Below are 24,923 nucleotides of genomic sequence, written 5' to 3'. Positions count from 1 at the left end.
AATTGTGAGTATGGTTTGTAACTTGTAGGCTAGAGCTAGGAGTTGAAACTTCGTGACTTTTGCCTTCTAATATTTTGACATCATGTTTAATCTTGAAGTCTTAACCGTGAACATACATACAATTGGTAGAAACAGTGAAACCTTTACTACTCTTTCCCCCAAAGATTGCTGGTTATGTGAAACCATTTCTTCTTTTTTTTGGACAAAGGTAACAGTTTTGTGTATTAATCTTCAGCACTAAAGGCTGGGATCCCAAATTTACATCATGGAGCTCCATCATTTCTTCTTATATGATCTTTGTCAATCCTCACATCATTAGCTATCTTTTGGGGTTGAGTTAGACCCAAAGATCCATTTTCTTTGCATGGTTTTAAAGTCAGGTTCCAAGTTTGGGACCTGCAGGCTATGGCCCCACCTTGCTTTCGTGAGTGTAATCACTGGGGAACGTTCTAAGAAAAAGCACTGTCCCTGAGAAATATTTTGACAGTGTAATGTCTGAGGTTTCCTTAGCTTACGTGAGTATTGTGCCTAAATTAATACTATTACAAGGATCAGAACCTCGTGTGAGCAAACTCTGATCAGAGCTTCCACACACTACTCAGTTAACTCATTTCCGAAAAAAAAAATCAAATTATCTCTGGTATATCAAGGGTCGGCCCATATCAAGATCACATTGGTTGATTTCCAGAATTTTATAGCGACCCACATTGTTCTTGCCATATCCTTGCAAGTTTTCTAATAGCTTTCTGGATAATTCTTTTTAGTTTGTTCTCTTGATTACTTGTGTTGATTCTCTCGCACAATTTTGAGATTATTCTTTCGTTTTCTTGAAATTTGTTGTTGGAATTCTTTTCAACCCAATAACATGTCATAAGGATTTGAGAAGTTTGGGTGCAACCTGCAAGAAAATGGACTTCAAAGGTTTCTCAATAAAGAAAATGGAATCCAAACAATGAATGGTTGAATTGTTTCTTTACTTGATCATATTTTGTTTGTTCAGTACAAGACGTTTAATCAGACATCTTCTGTTATTCTACATGCAACAGTGTAGATTTTCCCATATTAGTTGTGGGAAGAAGTTGTTGTCTCCTTGTATGTTCTTGGACATTTCTCACCTCATGAGCTAACTTTTAAGGTTGAGTTATATCCCATACCTATTTTTTTTAAACACAGGTTTTGTTCTACGGTGAATAATAATATATTGATTGAATTGTAGGGATGGGCTGATCTAAAGGTGTTTTATGACTAGTTTCATATGTTACAGTAGACTTCTAATCATCAGCCTTGATTTTGTAAAAATATACCTATAATTAATGAGATGGAGATCATATATATCTACGCTGAGTATATTCTGTCAAGTGAAATCTGAGCTCAAATCTATGCACATATCTTATGCATGAAACCCTGATTAGAAGTCCCTTAATGTGATCCTTCTTCACTAGTCATGCCTTTTATTATACATCCCTACATAGTGATCAATAAATCATCTCGTCGCCGTACCAAGTGTCTGATCAAGTCTTTTAAGTGACAATTCTACTTTTAAGTGATATCTCTATGAATGTTTGTTCCACCTATTAGCTTTATGATGACTTCCTAGCGACAGCGTATGTGGAATGAGTCAAGAATTCAAACAGATAATCCATATACAGGAGCTTGATTTTTCAATTCTTTCGCTCAGTAAATTTTGAGGGCGAGATAGAGCTGCTGCATAATTTGGTTTTTCCTCTAAAGAAAGGTGGAACACCCTTAAGTTTACCAGTTTTTTAAAAAAGGTGGAACACTCTTGAGGAAACCCAAAGAAGGTATGTGCAGATATTCTATGTTTGGAGGGAGTAAAATATAACTTGTAGATGAGTTTACTGCCTTCATGATTTGGTTGTTTCTTGCTTCTAGTTTTGACAATATTGTTGTTCTTACCATTTCCCTTAAATCCACATGTATATTTGCTTATTTTCTTTTCTTTCTTCTCTCTTAAACACTTTGGTCAGGCTACAATGCAAGGACTGCAAGGTCCACAGGTTTGGCGATTATTGCTTCTATTGAAGGGACAATGTATTTTGTACAGACGACATGGAGATGTATTGGAGCCATTTAAATACGCTGGTTATCCAATGTTATTAAATGCAATCACTGTGGATAAAGACGACGCCAATTTCCTTTCTTCTGATCGAGCATCTCTTCTTGTTGCTGCATCTGAATTGATATGGCTAACGTGTGTTCTCTGAATATAATTGAATTTTTATTTTCTATACTACCGCTTTCAGCTATATGAAATATTTTCATGCTTTTTAATGTCTCAGGTGTGCATCTTCTTCACTAAATGGTGAAGAACTTGTAAGGGATGGAGGAATACAACTTCTTGCAAATCTTGTGTCCCGTTGTATGTGTGTAGTTCAACCAACTACTCCTGCAAGTGAACCATCTACTGTCATTGTCACAAATGTGATGAGAACCTTTTCAGTGTTGAGTCAGTTTGAGAGTGCCAGAGCTGACATGCTTGAATTTTCTGGCTTAGTTGATGATATTGTACATTGTACTGAACTTGAGCTTGTACCAGCTGCTGTTGATGCTTCCCTCCAGACAATTGCTCATGTTTCTGTGTCCTCTGAATTTCAAGATAACTTACTTAAGGCTGGTGTTTTGTGGTACGTGAATTATTTTATGATGAACTGCATAGATTACCTGAACCACTGATTAGAATAGATGGATCATGATACTTTCTGGATAGGGTCAAAGCTGTTGTTTCTTGTGGCTATTACTTTTTGCCTAATCCTACCTCTATTGTAGCTTTTTGTTTCCACTTGCAGGATGAGCTAAACAGGTGATGCACCTGGATCTGCTTTCTGTTTTACCTTTGTTGGATATGTTCTGTTGATATCAAAAAGGTCTTTGAAAGCTTTTTTTAGGAATCACATATTTATAAATGTCGTATAGTACTCAAGCTAACAGAATATTTTGACAATGAGTGATTTCTGTGAGGGTTACTTTCCATTTACAGAACAGGAAACTATTAGCTACTGCTCTATCTTTAGCTTTGTGAGTTAATGATAGGTTATCAACCATGCTTGCTCATATCCTATCCGTTTCACGTAGTATGTGTCCATTTTCTGAAATAATACTTTGCTTTATTTGTATGCTTCCTAAATATTAATTTGCTAATACCTTATACAATTAATTTTTTGCTTTAGGATCCCTTCTTTCTTTTTTGAAATGGTAAGTATTATTAATGTCAAAACTATCACTAGGAAAGTGCTGTGATTACATCCAAAACAAGAGAAGAAGAAAAATAAACTACCGGAACCCCAGAAAACTAAGCTATACAAAAGATTCGATGAACTGCAATAGGGATTTGGCATCATCTATCCATTCCACTTTACACCAAAAAGAAATCAAAAGTATACATTCAGATTTGATTTTCATTATATTGCTGTCGTTTTTGCTTCAAAACATCTTCTATTCTTCTGCCTCTAAATGCATGCAGATGGAGTTCCAAGCCTTCTTCAGTTTCTTTAAGCCCTCTTTGTACCAGCATAAAAACAGATTAGCAGGTGAATTGGGCATGACCTTTTTAAGGTTCAAACATTGAAGAACATATGCCAAATCTGATAAGTACAAGGACAATGAAAAAATAATTCTCCTCCACATAGAAAGCATTGACTGACTAGTTGTATGCCTCTCTTGTGTAAATTTTAAGTTGTCGAGTTACACAATCTTCTTTGATGACTAGCCATGTAAAGCACATCACTTAAGCTGGTGCCTTAGAGCTCCAAACCTTCTTCCATGAGCCATAAGTTTCTTGGTTGGCTTCTTTTACTAACATGCAGTAGCATGACTTCACTGAATTGGAACCATCTCTCTGCCCTGTCCAAATTAAATTATCTTCACTGATGTTTAAATCTAGAACTGAGGAAAGAAGACCAAAGAAATCAGAATTCTGCCCATTTTCCAATCATTTAAGTTTCTTCTAAAGATGATAAAAAAGTTGCCTTCTTTACTTTGTGCTGCACTGAGGTTAATGTCCACTGCTAGATTAAACACGGAAGGGAACTTCTCTTTGAGAGGGGAGTGCCCAATCCATATATCTTGCGTGTTAGCACCCTTCTTCCATTTCCAATTTCGATACTAATGTTGGGAGGAGAAAGAGGCTATAGTGCTCTAATATTTTTGTCCAGATACCAACTCCTTGTGGGGGTGGTCAAGTTAGTGCACCACATATTCATCAAACGATATTTCTCTGTTATGATATTCCTCCATAAACCATCGACTTCAACATTAAATCTCCATAGCCATTTCATCAAAACGCTCCTATTTTGCATTCTTAGATTCTTGATACCTATCTACCATCTTCCTTCTTTGAAATGACAATACCCCACTTCACCAGGCTAAATGCTTCACATTCTCTGTCCATTACCAAATTAAATGTCTCCTCATCTTGTCTAGTTTTTTTTTCCAACCCCCCCTCTTGCACCTAAATGGTAATCTCAAAGAGATGGAAGAATCTCTGTTTGGCAGCCCAAAATTGTAGCCATAACTTGCAAATCCAGCACTTGATTAATTGGTAACAAACTATTCTTAGCCAGTTAACATGTAGACCTGACACAGCTCCCAAAAACATCTATTGACTTTCTTCTTAATCACAAAAAATGTGAGTGTTGTCAGCATTGAGAGATGTGAGATCGACAAGTTACTTTGATGTCCACTGTTCACTTTGAATCGCTTAATCCAGTTTTCAGTTACAACATACTTAAGGAGCTTGCTTAACCTTCCATTACCAACAAATATAAGAAAGGAGATATTGGATCCCCTTCTGTAAGGTCTCTTTGAGTAGGGAAGAATCCCTGTGGAGAGCCATTGATGAGAACTGAGAATCTGACAGTACTTATTTAATACCATATCCACTTTGTGACTTACTTCCAAAGCCCATATCTCTGAGGAAATTGAGTAGAAAATCCCAATTGACATGATCGTATGTTATTTTTTTGTGTCAATCTTCCACATTAATCTTGGTTTTGTCTCCCTTTTCCTGGAATCATAACATTCATTTGCAATAAGAGCTGTATCCATAATTTGTCTCCCTTTTAAGAATGCCACGTGTGTGTTGGGAACTAGCCTAGGCATTATCCGTTGGGTTCGAAAGAAACAGTGCGTCATGCGGAAGCTTATAAAAGAAACGTCTATTATTATATGATATGCAATTGGCCTACATATTTTAAAAACTAATTAAAAGCATAAAAATGTAGAGAGAAAATCTCCCCATAAACAAAAGTCTCTAAACGACTACATTGTAGATCCTATTGTGTTCATTGCATGAGAAGAAGGGTCTTCAATTTACAGGGTTCCATACTTTTCCTACTTTTCCCATAAGGAATGAATAACTAAATATGGAAGAGAATTATATTTTTTTTTTTCAGGAAAAGTTGAAGCATTTATGGTAATACTTCTCTTAACTTTTTTTCAAGAGAAAAGTTAAACTCAAATATGGTAAGAAAATCAGGGCAAAACCCTAACATTATTTTCTTCAAGTCTCACTGTAAGTAGTTTGGTTTGACCATTATCTTGTAAAAGCTTCCAATTAGATCAATGGGTCTAAAGTTTTTCAACTCTCTAGCTGCCTTCTGGGAATCAAGTAATATATAAATAGGCATTGAAGCTTTTTTCAAAATTTTTCAGTTGGCGAAAATGATCAATAACCTTCATTAAGTCTTCTTTCACTCTAGTCCAACACTTTTGGAAGAAACCCATATGGTATCCATCAGATCCTGGAGCTTATTACCAGCACATTGGTTTTATTTATTTATGTACCTCTCCTCTTTGAAAGGTCTTTGTAGCCATGCATTTTTCTCGTGAGAAATCTCTGTTGAATCACTCGAGAAATTTTTATTGAATCACTCATATTATGTGATGGTTTCCAAAACTTCTATTTCCGGGTGTAGTTTCTCATAGAAATCACAATTTCATTTTTTAGCTCTCTGGTTCCTCAAAGGTTGTCTCTTCCACTACTACCTTGTCAATGTGATTGTATCTTTTATGGGCATTGGCCATTTTCTGAAAGCATTGGTGTTTTTGTCCCCTTGCTTCAGTCATAACACACTGGATATCTGTCTCCAAGATATCTCATTATCTCCTCTGCTTTGGACATGTCCTCCATTTCCATTAGAATGCTAACTTTTTCTTAACATTTCTTCTTCAGCAACTCCTTATCTTCCTTTTTTTTTTTTTTTTAAAAAAAGTAACTCTCTATCTTCCACAATTCTGTCCATGTATTTTCCTGATTTCATAATTCTCAGCAGCCTCTTTAGACCACTCTTTCAATTTCAGTTTCAATATCTTCAGTTTTTTAGCTCGATTGGAGTCCAAACTGTCTTCTTCAATAAAAGAGGACCACCAACTCTCCACCATATCACAAATCTCTCTTGTTCAAGCAACCAGTTATGAAATTTAAAATACTTGGTATTCTTTGCTTTATGATCATTTTGAGTATCAGAAAATAGCAACTATTTTGTACACATTGCATTTCTAGTTATCTAGAATATATTACTCCAATCTATTTTTATGTGGATTAGTCAATTGGCGAGGTATTGTTGTTTTTATAAATTTAAATTGGATCAAGTGTCTGGAAAAATAAAACATGAAAAATTTAAGAACTTTATTTAAAAGTCTATCTATCACATTGTTTTGATTTATTAAGTTACTTACCTAATAGATCAGAGAATCATATTTCTACAAATAAAACTAAAATTGAAATAAAAAATCATCGTCAAAAGCATGAAGTGGGGATCAGAATTGAAACAGAGGTTGCGACTCCACCCTCCAATCTATCAAAAGCCTCCCCTTCTATCTTCCTCTCCTTCTGTTCAAGGGCCCTCTCCACCCTTAAAATAAACCATGAAAATTGACCTCTAAGGTCCAACTTGTCACATAGGATGGATGCAGTAAAATCTAATGCCTGGTTTCTTGATGTTGAATTCTTTTTACTTTATTTTTTTTAAAAATTTAAATTCTCTAAAGTTTTCTTTTATAAGTCATTGGTATTTATTGTCTTATGCTTGTCTGCTGTAGGTACCTGTTGCCACTGTTGTTTCAGTATGATTCTACTGCAGAAGAGACAGAAAAATCTGAAGCTCATGGTGTTGGTGTTAGTGTTCAAATTGCAAAGAATATGCATGCTGTACGGTCAGCTCAGGCTTTGGCAAGACTCAGTGGTTTGGGTACTGATGAGAATCAGACACCATATAATAAGGTTGCAGCTGATGCGCTTAGCGCATTGCTGACACCAAAGCTTGCCAGTATGCTGAAAGATAAATCTCTCAAAGACTTGTTATCCAAACTAAATTTAAACTTGGAGATCCCAGAGGTGATTGCTGCAGATCTTTAAGTTCACTTGGTGGATCTTTCTGTTGCATATGCAAAACTGAGTTTTTTCTTTTACAGCTTTCCTGAGAATGGTTAAGGGTAACCTTTTTTAATTGGGGGTTGCCTCTATTTTATTATTATTTCTCATTTGTCTAGTGCTGCAGGAGTTTCATTATCTCCTGCAGGGAGTAGCAAAAACATGGTTCGCCACAAAATGTACCCAATTACTCCATACTAACAGGCAACTCGTGGGAGTTAGTCCTAATTTGACGAAGAGTATTTTCTAACCCTTAAAGGCTCTTGAGCTTTTTTCCTTTTCTTGTTTTTGTTTGACAAGACTTTTCTTGAGAAACTATCTCTGTACAACAACAACAACAACATACCCAGTGAAATCCCACTAAGTGGGGTCTGGGGAGGGTAGAGTGTACGCAGACCTTACCACTACCTCGTGGAGGTAGAGAGGCTGTTTCCGGAGGACCCTCAGCTCAAGTACGACAACCCAAGTAAAAGAAGAGGAAACATTATATAGGACATAGTATCCAATAGGAGAAAAGTGCATAATCAACAAAGGAGACAATAACATCAAGAAAATACTGTGAGAGGTGAAACGCAGTAAACGATAAATGGCTATAGAGTCACAGACAAGAACTACAAGAGCAAGGCTAGGACTACTACAAACGCTACCCACCGAAACCCTCGCACGGGAAGACAACACGCTAGCCCCACTAACCTTCAACCTTAATACGCGACCTCCACTCCTTCCTATCTAGAGTCATGTCCTCGGTAATGCGAAACTGAGCCAAGTCCTGTCTAATCACCTCTCCCCAATACTTCTTAGGCCTACCTCTACCCCTCCGCGTACCCTCTACAACCAGCCCCTCGCACCTCCTCACTGAGGCGTCTGTGCACCGTCTCTTCACATGCCCAAACCATCTTAGTCTCGCTTCCCTCAGCTTGTCCACCACAGAGGCCACTCCCACCTTCTCTCGGATAAACTCATTCCTAATCTTATCGCTCCTAGTGTGCCCACACATCCACCTCAACATCCTCATCTCCGCAACATGCAGTTTTTGAACATGTGAGTTCTTGGCTGGCCAACACTCCGCTCCATACAACAAGGCCGGTTTAACTACCACTCTGAGAAACTATCTCTGTGCATGTGAAAAATGGCCATTTAATGAATGACATCCTTTAGATGGACTTGAAATGATTTTTTTCCATATTGCACTCATAAACTCTATTGTTGATAGATTGTTTGTTTTCCTCTCTTTCCTTCTCTATTTTATTTTTTGAGTCTGAAAATGCTCATTCTGATTTTCTCTGTCCATCTCAATTTGCCATTGCTTCTGAATGCAGATAATTTGGAACACTTCAACCCGCACAGAACTGTTAAAGTATGTTGACAAGCAGCGTGATAGCCAGGGTCCTGATGGTTCATATGACCTGAAAGATTTGCATTCCTTCACATTTGAAGCATTGTCTAAGGAACTTTTTGTTGGAAATGTGTACTTGAGAGTGTACAATGACCAACCAGATTATGAAACTAGTGAACCTGAGGTCTTCTGTGTTGCTCTTGTTGATTTTATATCATATCTGGTACGGAGTGATGCTGCAGTGGGAACAGATACTCCTTCAACCACTGGGACATCAGAGTTCCAAAATGATACGATTAATGAACCACATAATGAAGAGCAGCTGTCTAATGATGATTCAACTCCTTCAGATGTGAAACAGATGAAGAAAGAGGAAAATGAATTGGTTAATAAATTTCGCTTTGCTTTAACCGCACTCCAGGTACACATGGGAATCATTTGTCCCGTTTAATATGGTGATCTGATGTTTGACATATGCATTTCTTTCTTCAGAATCTCCTGACAAGCAACCCAGATTTGGCATCAGTTTTTTCTGCGAAAGAAAAATTGTTACCAATTTTTGAATGCTTTGCTGTTCCTGTTGCTTCAACAACCAATGTCCCTCAACTGTGTCTGAGTGTCCTGTCACGCTTGACAACACACGCTCCTTGCTTGGATGCAATTGTGTCTGATGGATCCAGTCTGCTTCTTCTATTGCAAATGCTTCACTCCTCTCCTAGCTGTCGCGAAGGAGCTCTCCATGTTCTGTATGCTTTAGCTAGCACACCAGAGCTTGCATGGGCAGCTGCTAAGCATGGTGGAGTGGTCTACATTCTCGAACTTCTCCTGCCTTTGCAAGGTAATTTTTTTTCTTGGCATTCTCTTCTAGATCATTATCCTAGACAGTCTAAAAATATTGATTAATGTTTTGCAGAAGTTCCTCTGCAGCAAAGAGCAGCAGCTGCGTCATTGTTGGGAAAACTTGTTGGGCAACCAATGCATGGACCTAGAGTTGCTATAACTCTGGCTAGGTTTCTTCCTGATGGCTTGGTATCTGTTATCAAGGATGGTCCTGGTGAAGCTGTTGTGAGCATTCTTGAACAAACGACAGAGACTCCAGAACTCGTGTGGACTCCAGCAATGGCTGCTTCTTTGTCTGCTCAACTTGCGACCATGGCATCAGAACTGTACCGTGAACAGATGAAAGGAAGTGTTGTTGATTGGGATGTACCTGAGCAGGCAACTGGCCAACAGGAAATGAGAGATGAGCCTCAGGTATTGATTGATAAATTGCACATTTGGCACCATTTCCCAGAACTACTCTTTTTTTTTTGTTTTAATGGTGAATTTTTATGGTGATGTAGGTTGGAGGAATCTATGTTAGATTATTCTTAAAAGATCCAAAGTTTCCTCTTAGAAATCCGAAGAGGTTTTTGGAGGGTCTATTGGATCAGTATCTTTCATCAATCGCTGCGACACATTATGATGTCCAATCTGTTGACCCTGAACTTCCTCTTCTTCTATCTGCTGCTCTGGTGTCATTATTACGCGTGCACCCTACTCTTGCAGATCATGTTGGATTTTTAGGATATGTACCAAAACTTGTGTCTGCGGTGGCATATGAAGGGAGAAGAGAAACAATGGCCATTGGGGAAGTGAAAAATGTTGACTACTCCAAGGAAGAATATGAAGCTGATAGTAGCTCAAAGCAGCCCCCTTCACCAACTCTACAAGAGCGTGTGCGTCTAAGTTGTTTGCGTGTTCTGCATCAACTTGCAGGAAGTACAACGTGCGCTGAAGCTATGGCAGCTACTAGTGTTGGGACACCCCAGGTATGTGCTTTACCAAATGCATAACTTAGAATAAGTTGAGATATTTTTGTTTCTTGGTTTCTGCTGTTTAAAATACTTAAAAACAAAATACTTTGCTGCAAGGTCCTGCTTTAATTGTCATTTGTGCCTTTGGTGTTTCAGATTGTTCCCCTTCTGATGAAAGCTATTGGATGGCAAGGTGGAAGTATTCTAGCTCTTGAAACATTAAAACGTGTAGTCGTTGCTGGAAACCGGGCTAGGGATGCGTTGGTTGCTCAGGGACTCAAGTGAGTACATAATTTGATTATGTAGAAAGTTAGTATTCGTACAGATTGAAAATTAGTTTTCTATATGTTGGAGTTGCACTAATTGCTTTTCAGAATATAACTGAGATAATTTCTTGTCACAAATCTCACCATCAAAAAATAATAATTCTCTTTCACAGATTTTATTTGGGTCTGAAAGTAAATTGGAGGTTTTTCTTATAGAAAGCTATAGGCAAGGTGTTGGAAATGACCGAGTCTTGATCAAGTACTATTTTATTGAAGTGTGCTTTATAATATGTTTTCATTTTTTCTTTTGGTACAATAGATCCCCAAAGGAGTTAGAGCCTGTTTGGATTGACTTATTTTAAGTGCTTTTAAGCTAAAATAACATTTAAGCATTTTGTTTGAGTAAGATAATAAAGTGCTTTTTTTTTTTTTTGATAACCGAGAAATCCGTCTGTGACCCGCAGTTTGGACCAATCATAGCCTTCTAAACTCGGTGGATAATGGTCCCGCCCCTCTACCCTTCTCCACTTAAATACCGGGCTTCGCTTTGCATGGTGTGGGGCTTGAACCATAAAGTGCTTTTAAGCACTTGTTTTAAGCCAAAATAACAAAAATAAGCCAAAAGCCATAAGTTAGGATTCCTAGCTTATGCTTGTAAGCCCATCCAAACATGCTCTAAGTGATGCATAGTCCACCAGGTGCAGCTTTGAACCAATGCTATTGTTAGGTTTGGCCAAAAGAAGGTAGAGGAGTGAACAGTTAGTTTTCGTACTTAGTCTTGACAGATTAAAAATTAGTCTTCTATATCTTGGAGTTGCACTAATTGCTTAATTTTGTACTTATGCTTGTACAAATTAGAAATTAGTTTTCTATATCTTGGAGTTGCACTAATTGCTTTCCAGAATATAATTATGGTAATTTCTTGTCACAAATTTCACCTATACAAAATGAATTGTCACAGATTCTGTTTGGTTCTGAAAAGTAAGTTGGACGACTTGTTTCTCATATGATGCTAATTGGCAATGTGTTGCAAATGATTGAGTCTTGATCTAGTACTATTTTATGAAAATTTGCTTTCTGACATGTTGTCGTAATTTTTTCTTTACCAGTTTAAAAGAAAAGATATGTTGTCGTCATATTTTCTTTTGTTATAATAGATCCCTAAAGGAGTAAGTGATACATAGTCCACCGGGTGCAGCTTTGAACCATGCTATTGGCAAGTTTATCCATGTTAGAATATGAATAGGAACAATAATAGTATATACAATCCTACTTAGAATAGGAATATGAATAGGAATAGTATAGAGAATCCTATTTGGAAAAGGATTATAATATAGTGTCCTAGTTGGAAAAGGAGTCTAATGTAGTGTCCATAAATAGGGTCTCAATGTAGTAATATAGGTACACAATTCAATAATATTCTTTTCCAATATTTCTCACATGGTATCAGAGCCTCTATGATCTTGGTAGAGAATCAAAGAGCTTCCACTGTCAGCGGGAGGCTAGTACCCATATATGCCACTCGTCTGGCCAACAATTATGTTAGCAAAAATAGTGTCACCGTGTATCTTTCTGGTGACGATGACTACTTTCTCATATTTGATTTGTGTAGCACTGTACATCATTTGGGTAACTACTTTCTCATGTTTTATTTGTGTAGCGCCGTACTATCTTTCTGGTGATTACTTCCTCATATCTGATTAGTGTAGCACCATGCCGTCTTTCCGATGAGTACTTTTTCATATCTAATTGGCGTAACACTGTTCTTTCCGGTGACTACTTTCTTATTTGTGTAGGGTTGTGCTATCATTCTGACCCTACCCTTATAATTTCTATTTTTCTGTAGGATCGTGCCATCATTCCGATCCTTGCATAAATAATTTCTATTTTGCAATAGGGTCGTGCCATCATTCTAACCCTACCCATAGTTCTCTTTCTTTGTAGGATCGTGCCATCATTCCGACCCTACCCATATAATTTTATTTCTCAGATTGTGACCACTTTCAACCATCAAATCTAGTACTCCGATGCATGAACATGTTTCAGCCAATTTTTCAGTGACTTTCTTGTTTAATGTCGACTCATCTATTGATTTTAAAACGGCCCATATATTTTTTTATACCATATTTTGAGCACTTTCCAATGTTCGATGCCTTGTGGATAAGTTTATATGGAGCAACTACCTAATTTTGTTACTTCGGGGAAGTTAAGTAGCCTTGTATTTCGATTACGTAAGTCACTCTATGGTTTGAAATAATCTTCTCAAGCATGGTTTGGGAAGTTAAACACTTTAATTTAGGAATTTATCACTCTGTATTTTATCGACATTATGCATCAAATCTAGTATTTCATGAGAAGACTAAGCCCATTGGGATTGACTGCCAATTTTGTGAAGTTGAGTGATCAACTTGCCAATAAGAACAATAATAGTATACGCAATCTTACGTATAATAGGAATATGAATAGGAATAGTATATAGAATCCTATTTGGAAAATAATTATAATAGTGTCCTAGTTAGAATAGGAGTCTAATGTAGTGTCTATAAATAGAGTCTCAATGTAATAATGTGGATACACAATTTAATAATATTCTTTTCCAATATTTCTCACAAGCCAAAAGAAGGTAGATGAGTGAACCTATTTTAAATTGTCTTTCATCATAAGTTTCATATGCAATGGTGAGATAGTAGGTTCTACCTTGAAATTCGATAAGGTGAACCAAGCGAGGACTAGGCTAGTATGACTCTCAATTCCTTTATGGACTCAGAAGGTGTTCAGAGAAGTCGGTGATCATTGTGGTGCCTGGTAGAAACAAAGGAGAGGAGATGGAATTTAGAGGTGAGAGGGGATGGAGATTCAGTTTCGGAAGTGGTGACAGTGGAATTTGAAGGGGTTATTTTCTCTATTTAAGTGGTGTGAGCCACACATGAGAACCAGTGCCGTATAAGATGGACTCTTTGGACTGTAGGCTATTTCAAATGCGAAAATACTTGAACTCACACGTGGCACATCATGTGAGAAGAGGGTTTCAACAGTGACAACAATACAGGAAATAGGACTGGGTATTAGTAAGAAGGAACTGGGCCTGCACACTTTGGCCCAATGCATTTCGGAAGATATGACACTGAAGGAGTTAATACTAGGGCCTAGACTTGATCATTTTAATGAAGAGTTAGCGGCTAACTCTTTCTCACCTCTTCTGAGAGTACAAGTAAAGAACTATGATGGAGAACCTATTATGAAAGAGGGAAGGAAATATAAGATGAAAAGGAAGTGAAAGATTGAGATTTTGATACATCAATTTGGGTGTGTCAAAACATCATCAAATTAAGCAATGTATTTGGGGTGAACTTTTATGGTTGCGAGAAAGAACAAAGTAAAACATGATTTGATAACTGCTCATGGGATATGGAATGTCTCTTCTCATGTCTTACCAGTGTTTTGGAAGGCGCGAGGCATCAAACCACGACAAGGGCTTGCTTCACTAAGGCGAGAGGTGAACTTTTTGAAGTGAAGCACCAATTAATACAAAAAAGATAAAATAATAAATTTACATATATGGATTACCAAAACCTCAATGGCAATAACATATTAGCAAATATTTCAATTCAAAAACCACTACCACTAGATGATGCCATTGAAATTTACTGTTTAAAGGCAAAAAGAGTTGATGTATAAATTATTATGCAACAAAAACTGAATTGAAAAGAACAATGAAAATAAAAAAACTGAATTAAAAAGAACAATGAAAATTAAAAAAACTGAACAGAAAAAGGAAGAAACTGAGGTTCTGTTCTGCCTGAAAAAGAGAAGAAAACAGAGGTTCTGTCGGCGGGGAAAAGAGAAAGAAAAGGAAGAAGTAGAAGAAAGAAAAGAAAGAAGTAGAAGAAAGAAAGAAAAGAAAATTCCTGAAGGAAGAAGGGCTGCAACTGTAATGGAGAAAAAAAACAAGAGCTGTGTGACAGGGTCTGACCAAAAATCCTAAATTAAGTTGTGATTTTTATCCTGTTATTTGAAAAGAAAAGCGTCGCGTCAAGTTGCATCAGCGCCTCAGTGGTGCATTGTCGCCTTTCTCGCCTCAATCCAGAAAAGCGATAATCTCATGCTTCACCACGCCACACACCTTTCAAAACAGTGTTTTACCCCGTCCTCTGGTGCACTAGTCTCACGGTTATAGACTTATCACAGTCTATGGACTACGTATGTTGCCCGGGTCTCTGTAATTCTGGCACTACTACTGGCTGATGACATCATCATGGTCAGGCAATGTATGCTCTACTGTTGTAATGATAAGGCATGCTAAAAAACTAATCAATTATCACAGAAGATGCAGCATAACTTTTGAGAACTGAATGCATGACAAGACAAGCTAAACATTATCATGGGAAGATTCAATAAACTTCATAAACTAAACGAACGATAAATCATGTGAAACAGCTAAGCAATAACATAATAACACTGAATCTGCTAGGAGATTCAAATCGTGTGAAAACACACCCTAGGACCCCACTTAGTGGGATTTCACCGGGTATGTTATTGTTGTAAGCAACACATATAACATGCTTTGCAGGAAAAGCAAGCAAACTTAGAGTTGAAGTTTAACTTGCCTCGGAAACGGCAACCCTTACTTCACTTGAAATGCTCAAACTGATCTAATTGAGCTCCAATGGCCTATTATAAAAAAAAATTGAGCTCCAATGGCCTCCATCTATTTAAAATCATGCTCAGAGCGATCAAAAACCTCGGAATAGCCATTTTCGGGATCCTGGTCGATGTCAAAGTTTGATAGATCAGGTCTACTTAAGGTCAACCTGCACTGAATCTGCCCAAACAGTCCAACAGGTTGTCCTCACCTTGAGGAGTCCAAATCTATGCTCCAAGTCAAATCTTGAAGAGAAACTACGCATATACAGAGGTTTGATTCATTTTTCAATACCAAGTTAAGAGGGTGTTTGGATTGGCTTAAAAGTGGGTCAAACCTACTTTTAAGTCAGTTTTTGACTTCCAAAAGTGTTTGGCAAAAATAAAAACAACTTAAAATAAGTCAAAAAATGACTTAAAATAAGTTAGGAAGTGTTTGGTAAGGTTAAAAATAACTTAGAATAAGTTTAAAATGACTTTAAATAAGTTAAAAAATCAAAAGTAAGCTTCCCCTATTTTTTATTTTTTGAAGTAAAAGTCATTTAAGTTTTAACTTTTTATTTTTGACTTAAAAGCTACTTTTTTTTAAGTCAATCCAAATGGACTCACCACCTGATCAACGGACTCAGAATTTGATAAGTTTTATGTTCCTGCAAATCCCATGACTAGGATTCCTAATCCATAATCAAAATCTTACTTTGATTGGAAATCGATGGTCAATTGAGAATTATCCCCAAATCTATCCCCAAGGCAAGAAACCTATTTTGGTGTAGAATTCATGATCCAAACATGTTATAAGGATCAAAGAAGGTCTGAAAATGTTACCTCAATGTTCTTCCTTGATCCCCAATGTTTGTCACCTTTACTCCCCAAGTTATGCTCTAAAAATCACCTAGTGTGTTTGCCTCTGCTATGATTTGAACCTAAGACCTCATGGTTTCAACTCACTCCATTGGTTAAGTGGTCACACTGTTGGGTGCAAGATTAGCAAACTCTGAACTGTCCTTGGTGGTATTTTTATGGTTTGCTTGGCATTTAAAAAGTATTCTCAGTGTATCTTTTAGAAACTGCCCTTAGTATATACTTTTATGGTTTGCTTGGCACTTAAAAAGTATCCTCTGTTTATCTTTTAGAAATTGTGTGGGTGTTATTTTTTCTTTTTATCATAGATTTCCAACAAAATTAACGAATTTATTCAGTCTGAAAAGGATATTCTTTGTACCCTTCCTTCTTCCTCACTATCTTACCTACACTCAAATTGCTTTCTTTTATATAGGGTTGGACTTGTTGAAGTACTCCTGGGCCTTCTTGATTGGAGGGCTGGAGGAAGAAATGGTCTTCACCCCCAGATGCAGTGGAATGAGTCTGAAGCATCCATTGGCAGGGTGCTTGCAGTTGAGGTCAGTGTGTCTTATTACTGTTACTTGATTTGCATGATCTGTAGTCTACTTTATCTTGTTTTAAGTATCTGGTAGTACTTCCTGTGTCATCTCATAACAGGCAATGACCGGTGCTTGATGATTCTGTCCGTTTTGGTTCATGCTTTGTAAGCCTGTAAAAGTCAATTAATGATATGATCACTGTGGAATGAACTTCTTAGTTGGTTTTCCTAAATAAAGTTCTTGCATTTGAGAAAGCCTTTCTTAGGACTTTAATCTTTCACTATTGCAGCGTTTTTGAGAGCGTGAAGCGACAAGGCCTCACTTTGCTTAAAGCATGAAAGCAAATCACTTCTTCCTCAAAGTGAAGTGCAATTTTTTAGGGCTCATTGGGAAGAAAGATTACGTGCGGCCGTTTTTTTTAATTTTTTCCCAGAGACAATACATAACAAATGTTCAATTTAAAAACTAAAAAATAGACTGTACAAAATTTTCCATAGGACAATTAAAATCAAAACTAAACCATAAATAGATCAACATCCTATTCTTCTACAAGATTGTCAAAATATCTAATTCTATCATCATCATCATTATAGTTCTCCTCGTTTTTTTCATCAATTAAGGATAAACTCATAACTACTTCTTTTCTCCTCCTATGTGAGCTTGAACATGATGTACTCCCTCTTAAACCATAAAAGCTCTCCCCAGTTCCACTTGCCTCCGCAACATCAACCCCCTAGTGAAATTAGAATCCCCATCAAATACTTCTTCATCTGCATGAGTTTCAGTGAGACTCCAATTAGCCATTCATTAGCCTCACCAATATTATCCAAACAAATTGGATCAATGACATTGCGAGTGTTGTTACGGCGCCTCAATATTCTATTGTATTATATAAAAAATGAACACTTGATCATTGAGGCTCTTTAGGGTGAATCTATTCTTCTTCTTGTTATGAATCTGCAATGAAGTTGTGGCAAGTAATTAGTAGGAGTTAGAACAATTGAGATATAATTTAGTTATCATTACTAAATCTTTCTTCTTACATGTTCAAACATACTCCAATTCTCTCACATCCTCATGAGCTACAAGTTAGACATCAAACTTTGATGGCAAACTTTTGTAACTTTGGAGTGGAGCAACCATAATGCTTCCATTATTCAACTGTATTAGTAGAAGTGTAGAACAAATATTCGAAAGTCAATAAGTATTAAGAAATAACTTTAGAGCTATAAAGAAATATAGAAGCACTTTCCCACCTGGTGATCTTATCTTTCTGTCTAATAGCCATTGGACACCCAAAAAGTCCCTTAGCATTCACGTCAGCACTAAATTGATTCGTAATTTTATCTTATTCAGAAGCACCAGGGATCAACTTCTCGATACAATCATATAGTTTCTTCCACACTTCTTCATCTAGTAAATCCCTCACTTCGTTATCATAAAACAATTCCTGGTAGGAGGTGGCAAGTTCAAATCCCACCAGAGACAAAAACACCAGTTGATTTTTTCCAATATGTTCTAGCCTTGATGGATAGAGGTACTTTCTACCTATTGCTAGTGGGAGTTGGGAGGTATCCCGTGGAATTAGTCAAGGTGTGCGCAAGCCTACCAGACACCAAGGCTATAAAAAAACAGTTCCTGGTTTAGAACATTCCTAGCTACATGCAAAGATTGGTGAAGTTGATCCAACCACCTCTTTATATTTCAGCTCGTCATTAAATGACTCTTGAATTTCCTTGTTAGCCCTACCCATAGCTTCATAAATGTAGCCAAGTGGTGGTTTTTGCTCCCCATCCACCAAACAAAATGAAGTACTTTAATAGAAGAACCACTTATTTTGAAAGCATGAACAATATTATTTCAAAAGGTTCTTCGTCATGTTTGATAATAAAGATGTTTGAACAATGTAAGAATGCACTCTAACTGCCCGAGTGGAATCTGTATTGAAGGGTATTTCCTTGAAAATGTCACTGACATCAAATTTATAAAATGAACTCCATAAATATGCAGGTACACTCCCTTCAACATATCACTCGCTTTAGCGTTTTCCCTAGCATTCTCTGTAATAACCTTAAGAATGTTCTTTGCTCTAATTTTCTCTGTAGTATTCTCAAACAAGGAGATCATTTTGATGGAATCTGTAGAAAAGTCACTATCATCAATTTATTCAAGAAACAAATTACTTTTTGGAGAATTTACCAACGCATTGACGATCATTTTTTAATTTCTTGCTGTCCACTTATCCATCATATGGAACATCCATATTTGTTCCATTCTACTTATGATCTTCCACAATTTCTTTTTTTGTGTCTTCCACTTTTTTTGTGATGGAGTATAATACCATCATGCATTTGGTGGTGTATTTGGAAAGAAAGAAATAGCAGATGCTATGATAACAAAGCTAATTCAATAGAGAAAGTCAAATGGAACTGCTTGACTACTTTTTAATTTTGCTGTAAAGAAGAAGGGATAGAAGAAGCTGCACAAATTTTGGATTTTATAGGCACTTTGTAATCTATTAGCCTTTTTGTTTTTTCTCTTGTTGGAAACCAATTTTTGGAGGTCTCCAGCATATCCTTAACGCTAATGAATACAACATTATCTTTATAAAAAAAAAAAAGTACCTCTAACTTCATGATAAGCGGTGGGCTTCATTCTTGGACCAAACTGGCCAACAGCCTCAATGAAGGCTCCAAAGGCGTCGGTTTGATTGACACAATTGAAGGGGAGCCCTACATCATACATTTATCTTATAAAAGTTGTAACTGCACGATCCCTTCAATCTCCTTGGCAACATTTTGAGGATTACCACTTTTCTTTGCCCCATGTCCTGGATTTTGTGGGAAATAACAATCTATAGGACCTTTAGTGTTACTGGTAGATCCACAACTTGAAGACAATTTTTGCCCCCTTCCTCATTTTTTAGGAAGCAACAACTTATTAGCTTCACCATTTTCCATTTTACCATCCTCATCATCAAAACTGTGCACTTGTTGATGTTGCATTTGAGTTTTTCACTCAATATGTCTATCCGTGAACTTTTTCAAGCCTTCCTTCCCATGTGCCTGGCATTTTGGATAAGCTGTGACATTGGGGTTACTACTGATGACATGAATTTATTGATGATTAATTCCCCCTTTTAAAATCTTGGTACAAAAGAGACATCTAACTGAGATCTTCTTGGTCTCGCTCACTTCATGTACATATGTCCAAGCCGGGTCTTTCTTTTGATCTTGTGATGTCATTTACAATTTGTTAAGAGCAAAAGAACTAAAATTTTCAGCTATTTTAATTGAAAAAAATCCACTGAAAATCGACTTCATGAAAGAATTAAAATGCAGCTATATCAATTCAGTCTGTTAAAATTTAAGAGCAGCAAAAGATTATAACACAGAAGAAGAAGAAGAAGAAGAAGAAGAAGAAGAAGAAAAACAAAAAAAAATGGCAAGGAAGAATAAAAAAGAACACCTCAGCAGCTTGAGGATTCTTTTGTTGAGAAAAGCAGCAGCAGCTTGAGGAGCTTTTAGCAGAAAAACAAGTGGCTGAAGAAAAAGTGGTGCAGCAGCATTTACAGATTGGATAGGTTCACCCTCTGTAAATGTTGCTGGTCAAAACTGTAAATGTACCCTTGAAGTGAGTACCTGTCGCCTCGTGTTCTCACTTTATGCGATTAAACGACAACTTCCTATAACACTTCACTATTGCCTATGGACTTGTTGACTGTACATTAGTGGATAAATATATTGTGTGTATAGTGCACTCGCTATTGAAATGTTGAGTATCTGAAGAATTTTATTGCTGTGAAGGCATGTTTAACCATCCCCACTCTTTGCATGTTTTTGCCAGTTGTATATTTTGTGATATCCATTACTAACTAGTGTTAAAAATACTTGTCCAGGTTTTGCATGCTTTTGCCGCAGAAGGGGCCCATTGTACTAAAGTTCGTGAGATACTAAATGCTTCCGATGTAAGTTCCAAACACGTAAACAGTTTGTGCTTGTCATTCCAGTTTGTTATTGTTCACAACTTTTTCAAAATTCTGAGGCTTTCCCCCATGTACTGAACTCAATTCTTTAGTTCTGGATGTTACTCTGCAATTGTTAAGAATGAATAAATTTATCTAGAATTAGAGGAAAGGAGCAGAAATTGACTTGTTGCTATAAGGTTAATTTAGAATCGTTTGGAACATGCTTGTGCATACCTAATAAATCTTTGGTTCACAATCTTAAGGTTCGTTTGGACTTTAAGTGCAAAATAAAGAGCAAAAAACTCTTTAAGGTTCGTTGGGACTTTAAGTGCAAAATAAAGTGTGGACTTAAATGAAAAAGGTTATAGGGAGGAAAATACAAATATATATGTTTAGTCCAAGACTAACAATTTATAAGCATGAATGACAAATATGAACAATGAAATTGAAAAATAATTACAATAAAGTGAAATATCAATTGTTTAGTGTCGTCTCTTTAAAAGAGGTTCATTGGCAAGGAAGAGTATGTCTTAGAACCTTGATGACGACACCGAAGTGCACATTAAGCTAGGTGAAGAGCTCAACACTTTTTGAGCCTCTTTTCAGGGCTTACATGTGCCTTTGACAACACTGGTTTTGAGTCATTTATGCATTTCATCAAGCAGTGTGCATCATTCCCCATCGTTCATCAATGGTGTTTTTTTTTTTTTTTTTTGAGAAAGATCAATGGTGTTTCTTTCATCCAACAACTTTCCTATATTCCGACAATGGCACTACAATCATGCTTAGGTTCTACTTCTTTCAACACATACATGTCCAACAATTAACTCCCAATCAACCTATCCACTATTAAATCACTCCCCCAATCTCTACAACATTCATCAATTTCAATCCAAGAACTTTTGGCTTCCAATCACTATCACATAAATCTCTACATTTAAATAGTAATCACACTATCATGCATCTGAGATTAGGGGTGTAGGCTTACCTCTAGGAAGAAATCCTAGCCAAATCCTTCACTTGAGTTCTTGAGAAGATTTTAAAAAAATTTATGGGTTCCAGGAGTAGGAGGTGTTAATAAACGTGGAAGGAGTTGGAGGTATAGAGAGGGGAGAGAACCTTCAAAGACGTGACCAAAACATATGCCCTTTGTCTCTCTTCGCAACCGTAAAAATATTAGGGGTCAACCATGGATCCAACCTATGGCCATGGTTAGGGCTTGTCCTTGAGCCTTGAATCCAACATACTGGACTTGGTCACAACAGGGGGCTCTCTGGGAACAATCAGGGCATTTTGGCACGATTGGAACCATTGGCCACGGTAGTTGGCTGTTTTGCTACGTCCCCCTGGAATGATCATAACTCCTTGTAGGAAGGTCCAAATGGTAAACAGTTTGGAGCGTTGGAAACTAGACTGGAGGACCTTTCATTTGATAGGTAATTCACCACATAAAACTTTATATTCTGGAGTTGTAAGCTTGTTTGAAGTTGGACCTTGTTTGAGGTTATTTGAGATATTAGTCCCACAGACAACTCATTCCATTGGAATATTGGGGAAATTATCAAAAGCATAGACACATATGCATTCTACCAGAGAAAATACCTAACCAACCCGAATCCAGTTTTCATTCATATCCATTGATCATTTTCTCTAGCAAAACTTATCACTACTCCTACTAGAACCATTATTTCCATATTACCCTCTTCCCCTTCTGGATTGCAAAAGACAGTTGCATCTTCGTCCACACCAGCCCATCTGGGTTCGTGGCTACATAGAAAATGTCGAATTTGAATTACTATTTTGTCATAATTTATGGTATGTCTAACTAATACATGTGTGGTGGTAATTCGCATAATAATGAATATTGCAGTACTGTAATTAAAATTCAAAGATTCAAAATTGTGTCCTGAAGGTAGAGGTGCGCAAACACCACGGTTATCAATAATAACAATAATGATACTAAAAATTGTGACCCTTTGGGGTTGCCCAGTGGTTTGGGCTTGGAACTTCCATGTTGGAGGTCTCAAGTTTGAAACCCCTTGCCGGCGAAAGCAAGAGGTTTGCCTTCTGGGTCGAGCTCGTCGCACCAGATTTGCCTAGTGCGGGTTACCTCTCCTATGTGGCTTGCAAGCTATTGCATAAGAGTGGGGTCTTACCCCGTGCGCACCCAAAGGATAGCGGCTGCAGGTTTCCCTTGTCATCAAAAAATAATAATTGTATCCTGAAGCTAGAATTTCACAACTCAAAATTCAGGACATAATTTCCTAAAGTTTGAAAGTCACAATTCAAAATTTAGGACTTGATGTTATGAAGTCCAAATTTCGCGGTTCAAACTTACGGATACTGTGAAGAAATTTATGAACTGATATCAGTTGAGACCTTTGTGATCTTGGCAATCTACTCTTTTTCCTTTTGTAAAAGTATCCAACAGTTCGAACTGAGTGTCCTAAGATTGACATGTAACAGTCCAAACTTCAGGACATAGTGTCATGTTCACTCGTGAAAATGCAAACTATTTCCAAAAGTTAACTATGCAAATTTCAGGACATTGTATCCTGAAATTCATTTGTGATAATGCAAACCATATCCTGAAGTTTGCGTCTGGTGGTGTAAATTTCAGAACTTTGATTTTTTTCAACTTTTACTCAGGTATTATCCAAACATCTTAGTCATTTGCTCATGAGTACAACCACGTCCAAGAGTCTCGTGTTTCATTTCTTTTTACTGATAATCTAAAATAAAGATTGTGCAAAAAGGTTCTTGTATGTATATAATTATTTGATATAAAGAAAAAAAATGCTGAAAGCAAAGACGAAAAACACTGAGTGAAGTCGTTTCTTTTGAGAATTTGAATCAGTAGAAGAAATAAGTCATTTATCCTAGTTTTAGACATTTATTAGAAGCAGGTGCCTGAAGAAGAGAGGAAGAAGAAAAACAATACTATTGTTTGGTGGGATAACTTTGTCAACATATAATTTACTAACAAAACACTTGGCCATTTTGAAAGTACTTAAAGAACAGCTGAAATTTAAGGAGTGGTGTTAAAAATGGCTGTTTGTGCACTTTGCCTGAGTTACATGTATTCGGGACCAATTCTTACTATCATAAAAAGTGTTAAGAGATTGTTGTAAGTGAGAGGTCGTAAGTTGGATCTAATGAAGCCAAGTTTGTGATCAAACTTAAACTTGCAGGTTTGGAGTGCTTATAAAGATCAGAGACATGATTTATTTCTCCCTTCAAATGCCCAATCTGCAGCTGCTGGAGTTGCTGGTTTGATTGAAAATTCTTCATCCAGGTTGATATATGCACTGACAGCTCCTCCAGCACAAACTGGTCTAGCTAAACCTCCTGTCGTGACAACATCTGAATCGAATGGCAAGCAGGATCAAGTTTCATAAGATGAAAAGTTAGACATGATACATACGTCTGCTGAAATGTTTCAGCCAAAAAGTTATGCTGCTCCTCTTGTTGGCACTTGGAAGGCATGCATTGTCCTTCCATGGGCAGAATTTTTTATTTTCTAAAAAGAGCTTCATCATGTGATCCCCCCCCCCTCCCCGGCCTTTGTTCTTCATCTTGTGTACAGTTTTTTCACCCTTTCTAGGCTTGCTCTTATTTTGATGTCGTGGAATTACGGAAGAGGTCAAATTAAAAGCAGGAGTACATGATTATCCAATGTATAAGACTAGCAAAACATCCTGTAAATTTCTTATAGTACTAGTAGAGTTCATTTTGGTGAGTTTTTGTGCTTCTGAATTGTTGTACAACTGAGCTGATTCACAGAGCTTTTCAAATTAAACATGAAATTTATGCCGTCCGCTGAGTTGCCATCGTTGTAAATAAACTCCCCCAACATCATATTGGAGTTTTTTAATTTTTAGTGAGATAATTGTTGTTCTACGTTATTTTCTATTGATTACCTTTGTAAAATAACATCTAATGGAGTTGGATGAATCCAAAACCCTTGATTAACAACTCTACCGTGGATTGCAGGATAAATTCATGGGAATCCAAAAACCTAGACACATTATACAATGTTTGAATTTTAGTCTTTTCTTCCATTCTCCAAGAATGGGAGTATGTTAAAGTGTGTGTTTGCTTGTACTCTATTCCCTTTTTTCATAGTATATCATAAAATCCCGACA

The 24,923-nt window shown here is 37.0% G+C and overlaps 1 protein-coding gene across 3 annotated transcripts in view; it reads left to right on the top strand.

The window, feature by feature from the left end:
- Positions 1-24,592, top strand: part of LOC125878274 (dnaJ homolog subfamily C GRV2) — a 50,093-nt gene extending 25,501 nt beyond the window's left edge. For 2 of the 3 annotated variants that reach the window (XM_049559489.1, XM_049559491.1), the window contains 11 exons: positions 1,989-2,212; positions 2,301-2,645; positions 7,060-7,354; positions 8,710-9,147; positions 9,219-9,564; positions 9,640-9,980; positions 10,070-10,537; positions 10,679-10,803; positions 16,706-16,829; positions 20,710-20,778; positions 23,970-24,592. In XM_049559489.1, the coding sequence (XP_049415446.1) occupies positions 1,989-2,212; positions 2,301-2,645; positions 7,060-7,354; positions 8,710-9,147; positions 9,219-9,564; positions 9,640-9,980; positions 10,070-10,537; positions 10,679-10,803; positions 16,706-16,829; positions 20,710-20,778; positions 23,970-24,176 (2,982 nt within the window). In that variant the 3' untranslated portion in view covers positions 24,177-24,592. The remainder of the gene's footprint in view (positions 1-1,988; positions 2,213-2,300; positions 2,646-7,059; positions 7,355-8,709; positions 9,148-9,218; positions 9,565-9,639; positions 9,981-10,069; positions 10,538-10,678; positions 10,804-16,705; positions 16,830-20,709; positions 20,779-23,969) is intronic. The other variant, XM_049559490.1, reaches the window with a different exon arrangement.
- Positions 24,593-24,923: the final 331 nt, after the last annotated feature.

Source organism: Solanum stenotomum, chromosome 10 (assembly GCF_019186545.1).
Source record: "Solanum stenotomum isolate F172 chromosome 10, ASM1918654v1, whole genome shotgun sequence".
Taxonomy (NCBI): Eukaryota; Viridiplantae; Streptophyta; class Magnoliopsida; order Solanales; family Solanaceae; genus Solanum; species Solanum stenotomum.
The sequence above is the reverse complement of the archived record's forward strand: the minus strand, read 5'-3'. Positions and strand labels throughout refer to the sequence as shown.